Source organism: Manacus vitellinus, unplaced genomic scaffold (assembly GCF_001715985.3).
Source record: "Manacus vitellinus isolate BGI_N305 unplaced genomic scaffold, ASM171598v3 scaffold_15_pilon, whole genome shotgun sequence".
Taxonomy (NCBI): domain Eukaryota; kingdom Metazoa; phylum Chordata; class Aves; order Passeriformes; family Pipridae; genus Manacus; species Manacus vitellinus.
In genome coordinates, this window is record NW_021939122.1 from 17395422 (window position 1) to 17417121 (window position 21700).

Consider the following 21700-nt stretch of genomic DNA (forward strand, 5'->3'; position numbering starts at 1 on the left):
GAAGTTCACATTTCAGCTTTGCTCTAAAATAAAAAGAGAGAAAAAAAGTAGCTTTTTGAGTATCATGAGGTATCATTTCAGAAGTTCACGTCAGTTGTGAAAGGGAATCAGAGTAATTTGGTGTAATTACTAGTCAAGATCAGATCTTAAATGCACAAAGATCTCTAAAAACAACCATTACTTGAACAGACTGTACAATTCAAAGTAGAAGGTTCTGTATGTCTTCATTTTGATAATTATAGACTGAAAAACTGAGCAAGGCAGGGACTTATGGATATTTGTAGATATTATTTAAATATTAAGTGCTGTTCTTAGTTATAATAGTAATTATAGGCTGTATTGCATGCAAGTGTGAATGTCTGCTTGTATATGCTCTCTTAGAGATAATTCTTAAATCTTCATGAAAAATTACAGCAAGGAGCTGAACTAATGCATGCTCTGGTGAGGCTCTAAGAATGTAGCCCAAAAGAATATTTATTACTTTGTCTTTAAAGTAATTTGCTTTGAAACTGTTTTTTTATGCACCAAATTTATCATTTTTTATAAAGTTAACACATGCATTAATTTTAATATTATGCAATTATTAATTTTAAGCATTATATGTTGTTTGTCTTCTCTAAAACCTTGTTTCAGTGTTGTTATTAAAGTGGAAAATGGTGATAGTCAAAACAGTTGACTAAAAAGAACTCAATTTATAAAAATATGATTTCTTAATATTTTGCATCTTGGTTTTATATGTTTTAATATTCTTTTTATTGTTCATTAAGCAGATATTTCTATTAACTTTACTTCAGTAAAAAAACTATATTCCACTCTTTGCATTTTGACACCAGCAGAGATATAGGGATTAGTTGCTCATCTCACTTTATGATAAATGCAGGTGTGTGCATGCTAGACTGAAATTACACTTGAAACTAATCACCCACAGAGCCATAAAACCCTGGCCTAAAAAGAGCTGTTGAGTCTGAAAATGTTGTAATTTACTTGTATTTTTTTGCAGATTGCCTTCTCACAGCACAATACTATCATGGATCTGGTGCAGTTCTTTGTCACCTTCTTCAGGTAAATTGCTTTTTCTATCTTCTGACTGAAATTGTGATGATTCTTGACCATTGAACCTGTGTCTTAACCAGGCAGCTGCTGGAATCTTTCATGCATTTCATATTCAGTGGTTCAGTCTTCACACTTCATAAAGATTTGTGCTATATATCACAGTGATTAAGAGAAGCCAGCTAAACTCAGTCATTTATGTGTGTGATTCTTTTATAAACACTTTAAAAGAATTATTGAAAATGATGGCTCTGTTGTTTTTAATAAAGCACACCAAATCACTACTAATGCTGTCATGTGTTAGAGATTAATTGTGAAAGGCAGTAGGTGATGCCTGAGATTTGGTTGTGGCAGCAATGTAGGAATGGGTTTCAACTGCAAATGGACAACTATTCTGGGATCTGAACAAAACTCCACCAAAAGACTTCTTGAAAGTTCCACTGTCTTATAAAATGTCACAAACTTGAATATACATGGATTAGTTACAGTGCTTTGAAATCTTGCTGTGAAGATATTCCCCAATAACCGTGAAGCGTACACGAAGTATGAACAGTGACAAATACATTCATCAGACTTTCTGTATTTCTAGAACCGCCATGCCTTTATTTCACAAGTTCACAGTACACCTTTTCTGTTTACTTCAATCACTGTGCTCTGAGGAACTGTACCTGATGAATCAGACTCTTAAATACTGTGAACAGACCAGTCTGTTTATTGCTGTCACCAAAATGCAAACAGAAATGAGCAGAGCCTGAAGTTTTCTGTGCCAAATATATTGGCTAATGGAGAGGGGTTTAGTAGCTGATGTGAAATACCCCATTTTTCCTCAATCACCGAAAACGGAGCAATAAAATGCTCATTGCCTAAAGATCAGTCTAGTAGTGTTTGGGATTTTAAGTGTTTGGTTGTTGGGGTTTTTCGTGTTTGGGGGTTTTTCCTCTTTTTTTTCTGGGAGGCCATCAAGATCTAAAAAATTATGCAAACCTTAAGATTACAAACTCATCTAGAAGAAAGCAAAGTCTGTCCAAGTATGACAGAACAGAGGGACCCAATCACAAATAGCAGAGGTAGACTAAAAGCAGTTTGTTTGTGCTCTATGCCCTAATGCAGCCTTAGAAAAGGTAAACTATAGGCTCTTTGATGGTGAAGCCATCTCTATGGATACAGTGCATTACCTCTCCTGGTGTGATTGTCTGTCTCATGCAGCTTGTTCTGTGTGAATGCAAACTCATCATGATCCTGGTGAAAGAAGAAATCTGTCTGCCTGAACAGTAAGCTAATTGGAAACCAAGGCAAACGTAATCCCCCTTAGAGAGAGAAAGACTGTAGGATAGCTGTCAGCTACCCTACCACTGCCTTTGGCTCACCTTCAGTCTAATTACCTAACCAAGGCTTGCAGCTGGCACTCAGTTCAATAGGGCCTTGCAGTGTAACATTAATAGTCCACCTTTGGAACCTAGTTGCAGAAATATGTAAAGGAATCAGGAAATGCTGTGAGTAGAGCATTGCCATGATCCAAGCAAGGTACAAACCTTAATGACAGGGAACCCTCCAAAAACATACAAATCAGGCTAAGGTTTCATGGTTATAATGAGAAATAGAGTGACCAAAAAAAAAAAAATTAAAATATTGATGTAAGGTTGTATTGTACCCTTCTACATTTGAGTTGGTATGAAGGTGTCTGTAGCGATAGGTAGGATGTCTAGGAACTGGAGCTCTCATACTGTGTTTCTAAAAAAAACATAGAGGCAAAAAGAATAGCACAATTTTCAAAGCAGGACCTGAGAGGGGAAGAGAAGGGAGAGGAGAATTTGAGTTGGTTCTGAATTAAATGACTGCATGAAAAAGTTATTAATTGTGTTGCATTCCCAAGATTAACTCAGGCCTATGGCTTGGCTAACTGGCTCTTTCCAAGACATGAACCAGTACCTTCTGTGTATCTTTCTTTCAGTGTTATGCCCATGGACATGGGGTTTTGACAGGTGTTAAAGTGCATTGATTCTCTTATCACAGAACCAAACCAATCATGGGTAATATCCCAGTGACACTCCCAATGCATAACAACTGTGAGCATGGGATCCTCACTGACAGCAGAGCTAGCAGTCAGTCAGTCCATGTAGATGATCCAAAGAAGCAACTATTGTCACTGGATTATTAGTTGCAATGTGTTGTAAGTAAATGTAGGGAAAGTACTTAGTGTGCCCTTTACAGAAAACCAGAATGAAACGTTTCCAGTCTAGACACCATTAAAACTTTCAGTAGCCATTAAATTGGATGTTATTTCTACAGGATCACCATTCTGAACAACCTGAAGAATATTTATTACTGCAAATCATAGCAATAACTGATTTATATTTTTTTCACACTAGTGGACAAAGTTGTACCCAAAGGACAAACCCGTGGGATTGTCTTTGCTCAGGGACCAGGGTGTACCTGGTGGGTAATGAGGGAAGATGGGGAGACCCGGTGTCTGCCTCAAGGAGATTTTACCTTGGGGGAAAGGTGATCTGTGTTTGGAGTTGTATGTTGCAGGAAGTAAAGTCGCAGGACAATGAAGAGCGAATTTTGCAAGGACCCCATGGGAGCAGGGGAAGGACTCCAACTCCTCTCCCTGAGCAGCTGCAGAAACAACAACTGACCATAACCCCCATTCCTCGTCCCCCTGCACCACTGGGGGGGAGGAGGGAGAACATGGAAGGAAGGAGGGGTGGGGGGGAAGGTGTTTTTAAGACTGTTTTATTTCTCACTCTTTGGTTCTTATCCTGTTAGTAATAAATATAAATACTATCCCCACTTTGAGTCTTGTTTTGCCTGTGAAGGTAATCAGTCACAGATGTCTCCCAGCTCTTATCTCTACTCATGAATTCTTGGCTGTTTTTTTTCTCTCTCCTCTGTCCAGTTGCAGAGGGAGAGTGAGAGAGCAGCTTTAGTGGGTACCTGGTATCTGGCCAGGGTCAACCCACTACATTTCCATATTGGTTGATAGTGTTTGAGCCCTTATCTGAAAATTTTGTTTCAAAGATTTGTAGTCTAAAAGAATTATTTTAATAAGAGTTTGTTTCTTTCTTTCTTTTTTGTGTGTTTTTAGTTTTGTTTGTTTGTGGGAATTTGTTTTCCTTTGTTTACTGAGTAGGAATGTGGTATATTATGACTGTGGCAAATTATGTTGGTAACAGTAATAACCCAGGTCATATTTACTAGGATTATTGATTGAGAAAATAATTGTGTTTAAAGATAATTTGAATGTGGTTGACAACAAAACGTATTTCAACACGCTTTGATAAACGTACATTTGCATTTCTCCCCTCTAATATCGTATTTCTCATGTTTCTGAAGATGTGACATAATGCTATTCACCCTGGCTGCTTAACCAAAGCAGCAAATAGGTTAATTTGACAGGAACAGCTTTTCAATAACCATTCAAAAGTACAGTTTAAAACTGTGTGTTCCAAACTAAAAGAAGAAATGAACATTTTACTGCTTGAATCAGAGACATCAAAATAACAAGCATTTTTAGAACTGTCCTGATGTATCAAGGTGAACTCTTTTAAAACTATTGTTCTGTAAGAACTTTATTTAAAACTATACATAACAGCAAAAACTCTATGATTAGCTCTGCAATTAATGCTTGGTCTACCAAGATACTGATATTCTATACCCTAGAACAAAAAAGTTATAGAAATAAAAGTTATTTTGAAAAAATAAGCAGAATATTTTTGAAGCTGTAGTTCTCCAGACCATGATATGAATAGTTAAAAACCCTACCTTATTTAATTTCATTATCTTTCTCCTGGAAGGTTTCATTGTATCTACTGGTTCAATGACCTTTTCTCTAGAGTAAAAATGCAATCAGTTGTGTAAGAGTAGGAACAGGTTACTAACTGTCTTAAAGAGAGTTTGGCATCTGTGTTGCTTTACTCAGTGCCTTGAAGACTTTTAGCTGTCACACAAATGGAGAAGTGTCTGACTTTTTTTTCCACTTGCTTTGAAGAAGCACAGATCTCATTAGGAAATTTCACAGGCAGCAAATGTGAATGATTATTCTTCTTACACTGAAGAAATACAGTACCCACAGTTAAAGAAAGTCTGTTCCTGTATTACCCTGACCAGTAAAACACTTAATACGCTAAAGTTTGGAGCTTTTTTCCTTAAACTATAAGTGATAAAAACATTTTTAGTGTTTTCAAGTCTTACATGAATATATGGTTTTTATATGGTAGGTGCCAAAACACTTTTTGGCATTGCATAATTGTATAAGAAGTAGCTTTATTTTCTGAGAACATTATTTATTTTTTTTTTAGATCATGTTTTATCATGCATAAATATTGACTGTTCAATAATTGTTATTTTTATTATATATGATTTGAGTAAATCCAGAATTGAGCCAATAAACACTTGATTTTTTAATATGCTTTTAAATAAAATTTTAACAGTATAACAGAATTTAAAATAATACTCATGCGTTTCTTGGAAAATTATTTGTATTAATAATCTTAAGCAGGAGTTTTGGTAAGAAATGTGTTTTTAGCTCATAATCAGAAACCAGGCAAGCATGAAATCAGTGCAGATAACAAAGGTTAGCTGTTAATATACTTGTGATAGGAAATGATATGCATCTGCTACTGTCATAACTACTTTTTTAAAGCCTGCTTCAAATACATGGTACCAACTACTAACCAATCAGCGCTTTCTCTAAGCACACATCCTTATGCTCCCAGAACTATTCCTTCTGTTGTCTCTGGCACTTTGGGTGGAGCTGGCAACAGTGGATTTTATGTCTGAATGGAGTACTATACTTTAGTCACTTTTATAACACATCTCCTTACTATTATGAATTTTAAATTTTAAATTTTTAATAAGTAGAGCACTGTTAAATAATATGGATAGTTTGGTAGTTTGTTTTCTGTGTGCTTTTAGAAATTCCATAAAAAATTATGGTCATTTAGGATCAGGAGTACATTCTTTCTGATAAATCTTTCTTTAAGCAATATAAATGAGAGAAAACAATATTCAAAATATACCTAGTGTTTATTGCAGGAGGAGAAGATGGGCATTGAGGTAAGGACAAGCATGAGCTACAATAGGACTTTCAGCAGATACTGAAGAACCAGGTTTATTAACCCCATGTGTACAACTGTGTGCCAAAATCTCTGAACAGTCCCTTCAGTTGTGCTTCCTGCAGTGGGACTGGTGGCTGCATTTCAGGGGGTTGTGTCAGAGCTCCTGGGAGCTGCAGAGCTTGAATCTGCTGTCCTGGGTGTAAATTTGCAATGGGAGAATTCCTTCTCCCTACCAGCATTCTTTGCTCTGTATGGCTGGCTTCATGTTTTGTTTTTGTTAAAATGAAGGATGATAAATTAGTGCTAGATTTTGGCATGCTTATCTTCATGAGATGACATATTGATCTCCATAAGAAAGACAAAACAGTATGTCAGGATCAGATCTCATCCACCATGGCTGTGCCCTCGGAAAATGTAGAAGCCTTATAAATCTAAATTAGAATATTTTATGGTAACATGAAAATCAAGTCATCTTAGCAAAATGGATTTTACATTTGGGGCTAGAATAAAATTGATTTTTACTCAGTGATGCGTTAAACAGTTTTCACCTCACTTAGAAGCAAATAGTTGTTTGACTTCCACTGGGACAAGCCTGTCTATACCGTGGTAGACAATCTTGAGTTGGTTTTCCTTTTTTTAAATGTTTGTTTTGAAATTTTGACTGTAGATTTATGTCTTCCACTCTCTGAATCACACAGAATCTTTGTCATTACTGTAGACTTATTTGATAAATTCATATTTCCTGAGAAGGCAGCCACTGTTATTGGCCTGCAGGCAAAGGAGATTCCCCCGTACCATTGGATCAGTTGCTCTTCAAAACAACGGATGAGTAATTTAATCCACCAGTGAACAGAAATGTATTCCATTATTTTGTTCTTTTTCTTCTTTCTATGTTTTTCCTTTGAGTCATTTGGAGGGCATTTGAGTGTACTCAATGCCATATTTTGTTTTCAACAGACACTGTTCCTCGAAATAGGAAACAGTTGCTCAGATATCTGAAGGTGGCCTATGTACTTGCTTGATGTAAAACAGGTGTGGCTTTTTCCTTCTTTCAAGTAGGTTTATTGAAATTTTTGAATACTCACTTCCTTTATGTATCAAATACAGTAAGTGAGAGCTGCTTGTTGTGCCTCCTGAAGTGCTCAATCCCAATTTCTCCTCAGTTCATAAAAACTAGAAATAAGTTCTGGAATTGCTTAAGTGCAGAGGGTAGTTGTAGGGTGAAGTAAAAGGATTTGAAAGAATTTTTTCCCCCTAGTCTTTTTTAGAGAGAGAAAAAAGAGAAAATCTTAAATTGCACTCTTCATCATGTGTGATGCTGTAGCCTAGCACTCCAAAAACCATCTTGTCACCACTTCTTCTTTTATAAAATCTCATTGGAACCAAAGCTGCCACTTCTATGGTAGTATTCACCACAGAGGTCTCTGAAGGTGGCACCTGAAACACACTTCTCAAGACCCTGAAGAAAACATGTATTTTTTTTTAAGACTCAGTGCTTTGTGGACTCTCTTACTCTGAGGCAGCTCTGGCATATTCTCCTTACAAGGATATGTCTTTTTACAGCTGCATTATATTTTTTATCCTAAGAAGCATCGTAGATAATTCACGCTGTGTTTGTTTTGGTTTCCTACATTTTGTGCTGTATTTTCTTAAATCCGATTAGTCAATTGTTTTCTTACACTAAAAGAACATTGGTGCTCGCAGCTATTTTTCTTCTAGACTCCTTAATCCTGGTCACATTTTTTTATGAAACTCCAGTCCACCATGCTTTAAACAAAAGAACTAGAACAGGTTTTCATCTGTGATAAATGGGCTTGAAATTTTGCTTTTGTCATTTAAATTCGAAAGAGAAGGAATTCGTTTTTCTTATGACATTTACCAGTTAACTTCAGAAGTTTGTTTCCAGATATAAGTATACAGTGAAGTGAGGTGCAAGCTGATGAAGGAAAATAATAACCAAAAATAAAGGAAGTACAAAATATTAGTGTTTTCCTTCAGGCAATAATGTCATTGACCATTACAGCAAGTGACAAGCAGCTTTGTCAAGCACGGTGCCAGCCTGTCTCTGCAGACGTGGTCGGTGTGGCATGTTGTGGAGTGAGTGACATCGAAAAAATGAGCAATCTGTTTATGGCAGTAGAGAAGTATTCAGGGTTCCTGTGTTCACCTGTAATATATCACAGAAAGAGAGAAAAGAGAGTGCTAGACTCTGTGTTATGCTGTGATTTTTATAGGTGCTAAAGTATTACATCTAATTATTAATTTTGAGAAGAGACATCTGAATTCAAAGGAGTTAATCTAATAAAATTTATTTACTGAGATACTAATAAAAAACATTCCAGTAAATTTTCCTGGTACCAAATGAAGCACTTTGTGTGGAAAGCTTTGTGGATTTTTTTGATTTATCTCTTGGGATTCAAGGTGGGGATGCTATGTCTTGTCAATAAGAAGCAAAATTATGGAAATTCTGCCGTGGACTCCAAAATCTGCACTAAGAATAACATAGTAAAAAGCAATTAGGTAATCTATTTAAGTTTTTAATCTGAATTTAATCTGCATATGTGACCCAATTGTATTCTATGTCATAGTTGGTTTTCAAAGTTTTCTGTAATTTTTTGTGATATTTTAGGAAAACACATGAAAGTTTCTAAATTATATTTCTTTTTTAATATATTTTGAGTTTTTTCAATTGAAATTGTAAATATCAGGTTGAGGAGAATTGGGTTTTGTATTCTTTATCCAGTACGATTACAGAATTTTTAGTCTTCTTGAATGATGCTTCTTTGGCCTGGACACCTAAAAATCTCCATCTGTTCTTCAGAAAAATTCCATGTTAATAGAGCTTTAATAAGGAATGTTATGATTTTTTTACCCCTACCCCTTCAATTATATTAACCTCTTTGGAAAAAGTATTGAAAATGTTACATAATGAAGGGAAAAGTTCTTTAGCAATGTGTAAATCTATTGATTATATTTGAGTCTATTATGCTAAACAATGCTGACATGGTGTGTGACTTTCTAAATGCATTTTATGTTTCTGTGATTTATTATCAGAGAATAACAGCTTTACTAGAGAGTGCAGTGAAAGATAAGAATCGGGGAAAACATAAAAAAAACCCCTGAGATAATGTGAATCTTTTGATTTGGAAGGTTGCTGAAATTTGGCATTGGTGACAGTTCTTCTTTCTCAAATTCACTAATTGACAGTAATTAGAATAAAAGAGTAATTTTTCCCCCATTAAGTATTAATTCTGAATTAGTAGAAATCAGCAAAACCATTGCAAAAAAAGCAGAACTGAAAGCACAACCATTTTGAAATAGAAACAATATGTTCAATTTCTAATGGTTCTGGAAACCTACTGCAGAAAATATTGAATTCTATATTTCATGATTTGCCCACAGATTCAATGGTCATAAATTATTTTTATTTTCTTTTTAGATCTGGGGTTTTTTTTTACATACAACATCACTTGTTGAGAGAAATATAGAGTATTTCACCCATGAAGGGCAAACCCATAAAATTATATGAAATATGAAAGTCTTTTCCATGAGTAAAAGAAACATAATCACACTTTATGGATGTGATGTTCTATTTATTCTTTGGAGATTAATTTCAGTTTACGTGAGATTAAACCCCTTTGATTGTAAATCTTTTTTATTTGCTTCTTCAAAGAGGTGAAAGGAAGAACTACTGAGAGTTAAAGTTCACATCTAGAGCTTTATTGCCTAATATATTTCAGAACCCTTTTACATGGTTCACTTTAGTCTGATATTGTATTGGCAGAATTAAATGGGAATATTGGTCTTCTGGATAGCATCTTGATGTATACTGTATCCATTTTCCCTTTTTAGTTGTATACAGGCTGTTTATATAACTGAACATTCATTCATACTTTAGTAGCTTTTGGTATGGCTTGTGGTATATTTAAGATGAAAACACAAGTTTATGTATATATTACATGAATTATGTATGTAGGAAAATAGAAATATAAAATATGTATGTGTGCATTTCTATAGTTACCTTTTAATAATTATTTTCTTTAATAAGGTTATTTAATATCCCCCTCCATTCTCTACAAGATTTTGGTACATGTACTTAATGGAAAAAGATCAATACTTTTTTTCATAGTAATTTTTCCTGTAAATTACAAGTTCCCCATTCAAACATTTCTTTCTTCCTTACTTTCCAGAGGATGTTTCATTGCACAGGAAAAACCAATAAACTCAGGTTTTACCCAGACAGTTGTCAGAGATGATTTGAAGCTATGATAGGAGTTTATGACTCAGGAGTGGAAGGATTAAGTTGCTTTTCTGGATTCAATATATATTAGTAAATTATTTTACATGAACATAGTAGCTGTTCTTAGTAATAAACCAGTATGTATTATATTGATATTTCATTGCCACTACGTACTTTAAAACATAATTTATATAAAATGCAGTTGACATCATTGATGCTTCAGTCTCTCTGTTTTCTGTTATGCATTCAGAGCTTAAATTGGGAAGCTTTATTAATACCATTATTGATGTTTTAGTTTATCATTTTATTTAATTTGCTCGTATTCCTCTTTTGTTTCTAATAACCATTATAAAGTGCTACTCTAGAGACTTAGAGCATGCTTTTGGAAGCATCTTGGTTTTTAAGGCTCATTTCCCTTTCATATATTTCTTTTAACTGATGTATAGCAGTCCATAAGTCCTGGGCTATATCAGCAGCAGTGGTCCTCTGGAAACCAGTCAGAAAGCTCCGTGACACGGGGGTACTACTTTCCTCTACCCATGACCATCATTCTGTTTCCTGTGCAGTGTTACAGATCTCCACTGCCAAAACCAGTCTCAAAACAGAAAGGCTGCTCCCATCACAAACATTTACCACAGCCCCTGGGGCACTGAAAGGCAACAAGCATCTTTTACTACAATACATCTTCATTACTTCCCAAACAAGTTACACTTCACATGCAAAAGAACTGGAGAACCTCAGCCTGGGGATCTAAACCTTTGTTTACACTTTATTGTATACACAGGCAATGCATTGTGCTGCAAAGTGTGGGTGCTTGGGTGAATCCATGATTGCCTACCATGAATACCCTACTGCCCCACAGGGTACAGGTGTTTTCAGTACAAGTACTTGAGTAGAGGCAGCTCATAGACTTGTCTTTGATTTTTGTTGTTATTTATTTTACTACTTTTTTAAGTACTAAAATGATCATATTCTAAAAGTCCCGTTCTTCTCCCACAATACATACATTATTTTATTGTGTTTTATTTTTATATGTATCAAATGTATACTCACATATATTTCACACAGGTATACTGGGAATTTTTTTGAGTGGAGTCGAAGTGTACATACATAAATGGTCCAGGCCTCAGTGATGCAAACTTCTTGGATATTTTAGAAAATACTATAATTGGGATAATTCAGACTTACCTTGTGGATGTAATACTGAGCTTGGATCACATGTGTCCTTCCTTACTTTTTGGTTGTTGTTTGGCTGGGCAGTTTTTGATGACCTAATGGTTGGTTAATGAGAATTGCTCAAAAAAGAAAATAGTACAAACTGTGCAACAGAATTCAGCTGCAACAAGTTGATGGTATCATCTCATGATCACAGCCAGGTTAGAGTTGTTCAGGAAGTACCTAAAAGCTAGTGCTACCTTTGTGAAGTTGGAATAAATTGTTTGATTTGGTATTTGAAAAGATATATGAGATGATTTCTTAAAGGGGCTTTACTTTTAATGTTTTATAAGATATAGCTGTAACACAGGTCATACGCTATGAGAAATGATGTTTGGGTCAGATACTACTGGAGGATATAAAATTCCACACCCTCCGGAGTATTACTGATTCAAAAAATGTTATTGCAAGTTCTGAGATTTAGGCACTATCTATCACTTTTAAAAGACATCCCTTAAGAATTTTTGCTCATGTTTGAGTGTGCCATTCAGTGGCCAGCGTCATGATGCAGCTGTGTGATCTGTAAAGATCAATGGTCTGAGATTTTAGTAGGTTTCTTTACTTTAACATAAGTTAAAACATCCCTATGTTTTCTGGGTAATTTTCTTCATAAGACCAGGAAATGAGCTACTTTCTGAGGAATTCTTGTACAGTCTTCCTGCCATAGTCAATAATAGTCCTCCAAGATAGAAGTAAATTTTCATCTTCATATCCATCTACTGTGTGGAAAATGAAATTCTGTAGAAAGATCTGTTATGCTGGTCTGCCAAACTGCTTTCCTTCACAAAAACATTTGGTTCTAATGCACAGAAAATCAGGGATTTTTTACACAAGAGTAAGGTTCCCCCTAACCCATTGTCTCGGAAAATATTTTATTTTTAAAGCTTGGGATCATCAATGATCAATATCTCATCTGCTGGGGAAAGAGAATGTGTTGTCTTACTTTCTGAACTGAATTTTTACTCAGCAGCCCAAGCAGTCTGTCCGTGGCTCCAACTCAGCCTTTCTTCTTTCTATTTTATTCTGAGAACAGGTACCAGTTACATCTGTTTCCAGACAGAAGTATTCAGTCTGTGTGTGATTCTAAGAGACAGATGCAGTATTTTTCTAAACCAGGAATAGGAAATTCTTTAGCCGTGTCCTCCTGCTCTCCTCAGTTAAAGGAACTGTTCTGATTCTGGGTGGAAATCTTCACAAATGTTTGATGTTTCCTTGGGGTTTAGCAAATTGTCTGTAGTGATGAGATTTGACAGGTGTTAGGCTGGCCTTGAAGAGCACTGTTTTGAAAAGCAGGTATCTAAAATCATTAAAACCTATTCTTTTGCATTTTCTTTTTTTTTTTTTTTTAACTAATACAGCCTTTTCTCACCTTAGAATAACTATATGTTGGTGTTTTCTATAGCTGCAGAGATGTTCATGGCAATTCCTTTGCTGTGTGAACTGCAGAAAAGGGCAAACAGATCAGTTTTGCATATATTAAAGAAAAATGTTTTCAATTGACTCTCCATATATTAATAGAGAGTTTTAATCCATGAGCTAAGATATTTCCATTACACTCTTGTAATGTTTGTAAATCTTTAACTTAAAACCTTGGTCAGTAATTTTATGAACTGTATCTTCGTGCAGATGCTGTTCCTGGTTAATCAACCATGACACAGTAAAACAAACCTAACATGGATATCCTTTTCCTTGCATTCTTACCAAACATAGTGTTCTACTTGAAAGACTAGATTAGTAGAAGGCCATATATTTTTCTTTTTAACTATTAAACTGGTTTTTTATAAGGTTGGTAGTTGTGGACATGTGAGAAGGGGATTTTAAAGGCAGTTGTGTGACTTTCATGAGGCACTTGATGCAAGAATTATTTACAGGAATATATGGATTTTCGGGACTGCATCCAAAAATAACATTTTAATCAGTCATCTGGATAAGAAGAATTATCCATGTAATTAGTTTCAAATGAACTTGAAAGGTGTTGCTTAACTGGTGTGAATTCCATTTGAGACACAAATAAATAAATACAAATTTGCATTTAAATTATTTTTGGTAATACTTGAAGATTTAAATACCATTGTAGGTAATTTACTTCATATTCAGACATTTATTTCAATTTGCAATTTGGAAAGCAAGAGCTGGGTGCTTGAACCTTTTGTATGGCTTTTGGATTATAAGGTTCACATTTGAAGTAAATTTCCCTTGGATTCTTTTACCTCATAAAGAAACTGCAGGGGAAAAGTTGAAACTCGAGAACTGTTGCTTTGTTAAAACAAGAGAGGCAGGGAAAATCTCAGAATAGAACATAGATCCAGGCTGATGGAAAAAGCCCTGCCATATTTAAGGATGTGCAGCAATGAAATATTTGTGGCTGAAGAGGGAAAGATTGGGGCTGTGAGCTGATCATTCTGGAAAATGGAGTGTGGGAACCAGTGTATGGAGCTGCTGATGCCAGTAGTATTTCTCCTGATTAGCAAGAATAAGAGAAGGACATTCCTGAATCACCTCAATGGCAATGCTGGCTTAGTCGGCTGTGCCTTTCCCTGGCTGTGCCAGCCAGCCAGAGCTCTCTTAGACCAGGAATTCAGCACTACTGGCTGATATGTCTTGGCTCTGCAGCCAAGATTGGTTTCCCTGACCCCACACAGTGCATTACCATGAACTGGAAGATGCACTTCCTACTTCTTTGCTAGCCAAGACTACTTTCCTCTAAGTCTTTACACAATTTATAATTATAACACTCAATTCCCAGAATCGTTCAGAATTGCTAATCACTGAAACAGTCCTACTTATAATGATGTTTATAAAACTTTATGATTTAGAGCAATTTAATAATTAAAAAAATTTTTAAAAATTTGTACTGCTGTCATACGTATCAGACTCCTAATATTATGTTTACAGTGCTTTGTGCTTCAGATAATCCTGTTGAAATCTTTGGAGCTGCTTGCCTTGTGTGTAGTAGTTAACACAAGGATGGTTGAACCCAGCACATCATAATCATAAACACAATGTTCTTGTCAAATTCAATGAGAGAAATCAATTGCTGTGACAATAATTGCTATTTAAAGTCATGGTGTTAGAAAAATAATTGTTCAATTATTTTTATTTTAGCATTGTGCTTACTTTGTAACGTATCAATTAAAATGTTCTCTATTTGCCAATAAAAAGATAGTAAATAACAGGAAAGCAGTTCTTAGAAAAACAGTTAATGTGATCTGTTAGAAAACTTTTACAGTATTAGTTTAAAAACATTAACGTAGGTATGAGACTTTTTTCTTTGCATGTGTCTACATTAAAAAGATTTATCATAAGTTTGTTTTATTGAATATAATTAATTGTTGCTCATGTTTAAAAATACCATATTTTAAAGGAGAAACATTAATACAGTGTAGGGCCACTGTTTAGATTGCTGATTAAGGAACTGTACATTTCTGTGCTCTTGTAAAATAAAGTGATGTCAGTGGACAAGAGGTTTGTGGATCTAGAGGCATATTTAACTATTGTGTCTGCACAGCAAGATTCAAGTAATGAAGCAATAGTTGCCTTGATGACCAAACTCCTGTCTTCATAAAAAGACTCGGAGCTTTTAAAATATGTCTAAATATACACATGTGGGCAGTAAATGAGTCTGCTATGCACCTAAATAACTTTTGTGAAAGTACTTTTGGGTGCTTATGTTTCTGTTAGTGAGCAGTGTGGATAAATAGATAACCTGCTGAGTAAAATGGTGCTGAGGACCTGACACCCACACAGTGCATCATGTGGGGGTTTTTTGCTTTGGTTTTTTTTTTTTTTTTTTTTTTTTTTGCATTGAACTACCTCTAGTTTAGCTTCATGGACTGAAAGGCCATGGGTCTGGAGTGCACACTGCACATCTTCCACTTGAGCTTCTGCATCATGTCTGCATCACCAAGATAATCTGACGGGGCAATCAGGGGTTTGTTTAAAAGTCCGCTCCAGATCCATGCTAAAGCAGCCATGCAGGCACTTCCCTACAAAAGGACATGTCTGTCACACGTTTGAGCACTCTGACAGTTGAACAGCTGGTAGAATAATCTTGACAAACTGTGCTGGCCCAAATGTGCTGCTCCCAGGGTGGGCTTAACCAGGGGTAGCTTAGGGATGCTGCCTCACACTCAGCTGTGTGCTGATGCTGTGTCTTGTCCTCTGTCATGAGATGAGTAAACGTGATGGGTGCTTAAAGTAGAGTCTTTCATAATTTTTTATTTTTGTTTAAAGTATACTAGACTGAGTATACTTTACTCAGAAAAGAGTTTACTTTCATTCAATGTGGAAATTTATATTGAACTATTATGCAAATGAGTGGCTTAAGTAAAATCATAGGAACAACAATCATTCTTACATGAATGTTTACAAACTTTTTTCCCTTAGATTTTAATTTCTCTTTGCGTGTTAAATAATAAAAGAATGAGACAAGAAATAGCAAAGGGTGGCAGATTTTGTTTTGTTCTGTTTACCTCCCGTTTACAATATTGGTCCCTAAAATATTTATATTTAGTTCAGAAAACAGCTCCTTTTACATCACTGCAAAAATACGTAAATTATTTCACTTGAACACAATTGCTATTTTCATACAGTAAGTAACTTATAGGCATTAATATATAATGAAAATATGGAATTCTATAGTGTATTTATAATGCATTCATAGAGCTTAAGGCACAAATGCGTCATTAATTCATCTAGTCTAAACATGCTGACCGTTACATTTCACAGCTTTTCCCCTCTATTTATTCTTGTAATTTGAGTTTCTTTAAAGACCCACAGATTTTATTTAGATTTGCACATACCAAGCAGCAACCTATCCTCTAATTTCCTTTACAGTTTTCAGTTTACCTCCTAAACACACACACAGAAACTCATTTCTCGGCTATGGAAAACACTGTTCTCTCCTCAGCCAGTTCTGTGAACAGCATTAAGTATACCTAAATGTCACTTCTGTAAGTTAAAAACTTACTCTCTATCTTGCAAAAATAGTTATGCAGACAGTAATTATTCCTTGCAGTTTTCTTTTCTGTGTTCTATTAAATCAGCATTTCTTTTTGTACTACCCAGAGCCATTCTGGAAAGAGCATCTGCCTAGTCTGGACCTCCCTGCTAGGCCCTGTTGGATTCTTGCAACCCTTTCTTGACCACTTTCCTCTGCTGTATTGGGCATAAAATATGTTCAAGGCATCTTCCTCTTCAGTTCATCTGTTCTCTAATTGCTTATTGTCTCCAAACTAATAGTAAGATGATAACTTTCATTCAGCCTGTAATACAGGCCACCAGTGATAAGTTTCTCATTTTCAAACATGCTTTTTTAGTGTTTCCTTCTATTTTCTTCCACATGGTCTGAAGGGGGAACTGTGCAAGGCTATGTCATTTTCTTCTGGGGGGTTCATTTCTTTGTTCTAGAGACTACAAAATCCTGATAATGCTTGGGCTGCTGTGATTTTAAGTGTTTCTTAGCATGACAACTCTCTTACTGGGAAGATTTACATTGATAAATGTAGAAAGTCATTCACTCTGTACTCTGGGTCAGCATTTCATAAACCATCTGCATTGCAAAGGCATTTATACATCTCTGGATATCACTGAGAGTCTCCACTAGAGAGTCAGAAATGGTGGACAAAATCTATGACTATTTAAATTTTGTATTCTCTATTTACCATTGATCCATTTTCTATATCTTAAATTATCTAGTCATTGCAGCATAGTAAAGTCTTCTTTTTTTTCAGTATATGTTTACATTATTTTAGGATACAGAAACATTTATGTGCTGCATAAAGGAGAGTCTTGGTATTTTCTCCCCATGGAAACTCATACACACTGTAGGCAATTTGCCACTTGATCTTTTTGAAAAGTGAAACGATTAGGTTTAAATGCCTGTTAGTAAAAGATTTTCTCCAGCATTTGAATATTTATTGTGATTCTTCTCTTGATTCTCACCATGTTTTCCAATCTCCTTTAAGAAATGCAAATACCAGAACTTAAAGAACAAATCTGATAGTATCTGTTGTGACAATACCTTGTAGAGTGATAAACTCATCTCCCAAGTGCTGCTTACTACTGTGCACCTGAGAAAGGTTGTTTTAACCCTTTTTGTTTCAGATCCCAGTAGTAATTCATACTGAGTTGGTCATTCACAGTGGTCTCTAAATTGTTTTGGGAATTGCTTCATTCCAAGAGGAAAGTAAATCATTTGCAATGTAAATGAGGCCTGGATTCCTTGTTCTCCTAAGTATAACTTAGCAGTGATTGTATATAAAAAAAAAAATAAGTAAAAAATTGACCATTGTACAATCTCTTTATCCTCTGTGCCATTAACCATTATTAACCATTTTCTTTTCAGTCTTTGGGTCATGCATAGACCTCTCAGCTCTAATATATTTGTCCTATCAAACTTAGTGCATCTGATACTCTGGGAACCTTGCAAGCACATCTGGAAATTTCCTTTTCTGGTGTTGGTCCCCTTCTAAAAATTCCTATTTTAGCCAATTTTTAATTCATTTATTTTGCACTGCACTTTATTTTATTTTTATCTGTGTCACAAGAAGGAGCTAAGAAATATACTGGGGGATTGGAGGGCATCCATCTATACCACTCCTACCATTACATTTTTTGTGATGTTAATGTCTCCATCATGGCTCACTTCAACTCCCTGTTGTTTTAAAGCTGAAAAGAACTTATTTCTACTACCATTTCATTCCCCAACCATGTTGACTGTATTCCTTTATACCTTTTAAGTTAGCTTAGTTTTTTTTGAGATGAGGCAATGGTTGCTTCAAGATACAGACATACTATAGATTTATGCACTGGCATCACAAGGCTTTCTGGTTTGTTCTTTATTCCTTTTCTAATCTCTTTTTACATCCTATTTTCTGTTTTGACTGCCACTAAACATTTAGTTGATATGTTCAAAGAACTATCTGCAATGACTTCAAGACCATTTTCTTGAGTGGTAATTGCTAATTTAGAACCTATCATTGTGTATTTGTAGCTAGTTGTTGATTTTTTTTTTTTTCTTGTGCACATTGCCTTCAGTTCATTGGCACTGAATTTCATTCTCTTATTTTATTGCCAAGTCACTTGATATTGTGAGATCCTTTGCAGTCAGCTTTAATTTTTATTGCCCTAAATAAACCAATGCTATTATCTCACCACAGCCTGGAATCAGGTTAGTTTGACAAAATCTGTTTTCCATGTCTTTTTTCTCTTCATTAACATGAATTTTGGTTTTTTTTCCTTCTGACTATTTATATTTAAAAAAAACCAAACAAAACAAAACCCTTAGAAGAAAGTAAAATATTTACTTGCAGGGAAGAGATTATACAAAAGTCACATTATCAATGCTGTAATTTCCAATGATTCATAGTATTTTATGGTTGTGTCTTTGAGACACTCATCTCTGATTTTGATGTTGCATATAAACTAATTGACGTTTTGACTGATTACAAGAAAATTCAGTGTGTGGCCCAGATCCATTGATGTATAAAGCCCAGAATCAATTTGTCTGAACACTTTCAGCCACAACCATGAATATTTTTTATTCTACTAACTTAAGAGAACTGCAAGAAATTAATAAATGTGTAGGGCAGAATTTTCTAAGGGTAGAGATCCAGTTCCTAGTCATAATAAAGCAGTCACACTGTGCAAGGAACATTTTGTTTCTCCTGTCCAGCTGTCTTGAATGTATTAACCTTTTCCAAAATGCTGGAGCACTGAGTTCATAATTTCAGAGTCGCTGTTGTTTCCCTAGTTAGAGGGTTTAGGGTGGTGGAGGAGGAGAAGATAAGGTAAAGTGGCCTACCCTTACTTCATGCTGAGAATCCTAGTTTGTAGCATCATGTCAGTATGCTGATGTTGCCCCTAAGCATCTGTTGCAGTTACTACCTAGACAGTACAGTATATAGTACAACTTTCTACAACTTTTCTTTAAAAACGTTTCTGGGAAATAGTATTTGTGAGGAGTACTTGATTTAAAAAGCTTAAAAGATGTTGCTACAGAACTGGATTTGTTCTAGTGGTCAGTGGAGATTTTTTGTTCTGGACACCAAATATAAATTCACAGTCAACTCGTACTTGTTTTCAAAGGGGACTGGAGAGAGGGAGACATTGGTGTTATTTTGCACTTATGCACAGTACTCCTCTGAACTGTACTACTTCAGGAAATCTTGGTGTTTCCCATATTAAAGAGTAAATTTTGAAGCTTTTTGCAGAACAAAAAAGTTGTGGATACCTAGCATAATTCAATAGTTAAAGGGTTGTATTAATTGAAACCAGCATGTACAGCAGAGGTGCCAATATGACTGAAAGTTCTTCATGCAACTATTAAATCCAGATAATTTTATAAAAGAAGCTGTCTAAAATGTTAAAAGATCATCTGAGTGCTTACATTCGGTATCAGCTTTAGAAGCCTTTTGTCGGTATCCAGAAATTCACTAAAAGAGCTTGAATTCAATGATCTTTCTACCAAAATACTTCATGAGTTAAATGTTACAATACAAAAACATTGAAGCCAGAGGGAAGGCATATGCTTTGATTGTGAATTGCAGGTGTTTAATAATTTTATTTTTTTTTTTAACTTCTTCTGTTGTGTCTTTGTGGCTGTAATATGGTGATGTCCTTGGAGATGTTTTCCCTGGGGAATTAGCAATAGAAATTCTCACTATAATAAAACAGGCCTATTTTCATGTGCAAACCCAGTTCCTCAAACTAATTATATTCCCTGCGTAGCTATTGTTCCTGCATCTCAGGAAATTATTCAGAATTTACAAAGTGAGAGAAATATAAATCGGTATAATTTTTTAGTATACTTCCTCCTCTTTTCCCATCTACTAAATGTGGAACTTGCATTACATGTTTGTTGAGACTGTTGTGGGTATGTGTTCAGTTGTAATGGAGCTTATACTGTGCTGATGGAGACACTAATAACATTTCCAGGAGACAATTACAGCATTAGAGTTGTGCATTTGCTTTTGACTTTGAACATGAGTGGTTGACTTGTTTGTCATCCTGGTAGAGTTTAGTGTTCCTCTATTTGTTTGTTTTGTTACAATTTGTTACAATTATTTTTTTTCTTTTGTAATTGCAGTTGTTTCTTATCCTTACTGCTGGTAGCTGCTGTCGTTTGGAAAATCAAACAAACCTGTTGGGCTTCTCGACGGAGAGAGGTATCAAAAACTTTATTGTAGTAGCTTTATCTTTCAGAATAAATTGAGAACTTTGATGAACTATCACACCTCCACTTTCTCCTGTATATGCAATTTAAATATCCTTTTTATACCCTTGACTTTTTATACTGAAGAAGAAAACTATTTCTTTCATCTGTCAAGAATTAGATAAATTGCAGCACTAGGCTGAAGAAAGCTAAATTTTCTTTATGGTGGCATATTTAGAATGGAATAGAATATTTCAGTTGAAAGGGAACTACAAGGATAATCCAACCTGACCACAATATCTTTAATACTGACAGGCTTGGGACACTGACCACCTCTCTAAGAAGCCTGTTCCAGTGTTTGACCATTGCTCTGTAAATAGATGTTTCTTAATGTCCAGTCAAATGCAGCTTTGAAGCATTCTCATGCATCCTATCTCTGGATCCCAGGGAGAAGAGATCAGCAGCTCCCTCTCCCTGTCCCCTCATCAGGAAGCTGTAGAGAGCAATGAGATTGCTTCTCAGGCTTCTTTTTTCCAAACTAGACAACTCCAGGTTTCTTAGCAGCTCCTCATAGGACATTCTTTCCAGCCCTGTCTCCAGCTTTGTTGCCCTCCTCTGGATGCACTCGAGTACCTTCACATCCCTCTTAAATTGTTGGGCTGCATACAGCACTCAAGGTGAGGCTGCACCAATGCTGAAACACATTTTTTGACTGGTTGGTTTTGCTGTTCTCTCAATAATCTCAAAATAGTAGTGCAGAAACATTGGCAAGCTGAATGAACAGAGGATCATAGTGTAACATTTCAGGCTTCCAGTAATTTATTTAATGTTGTGACGCTGTGTTTTTATCAACAGTCATTGGAACACCGAGTAGGAGAAAACTCTCTTGCAAAGAGTTTATACTGTCTTCTTTTTTATTATCTCTTTTTTCTTGTAAAATTTTTTTAATTTCTGAGAAAAATTCTCTCTCTATGAATATCA

At 35.4% G+C, this 21700-nt stretch overlaps 1 protein-coding gene across 5 annotated transcripts in view; it reads left to right on the forward strand.

The window, feature by feature from the left end:
- Window positions 1–21700, forward strand: part of ATRNL1 (attractin like 1) — a 464278-nt gene that overhangs the window by 230044 nt on the left and 212534 nt on the right. For all 5 annotated transcript variants that reach the window (XM_029958558.1, XM_029958557.1, XM_029958556.1 and 2 more), the window contains exons 25-26: window positions 1001–1062; window positions 20654–20732. In XM_029958558.1, coding sequence (XP_029814418.1) covers window positions 1001–1062; window positions 20654–20732 — 141 coding nt within the window. The remainder of the gene's footprint in view (window positions 1–1000; window positions 1063–20653; window positions 20733–21700) is intronic.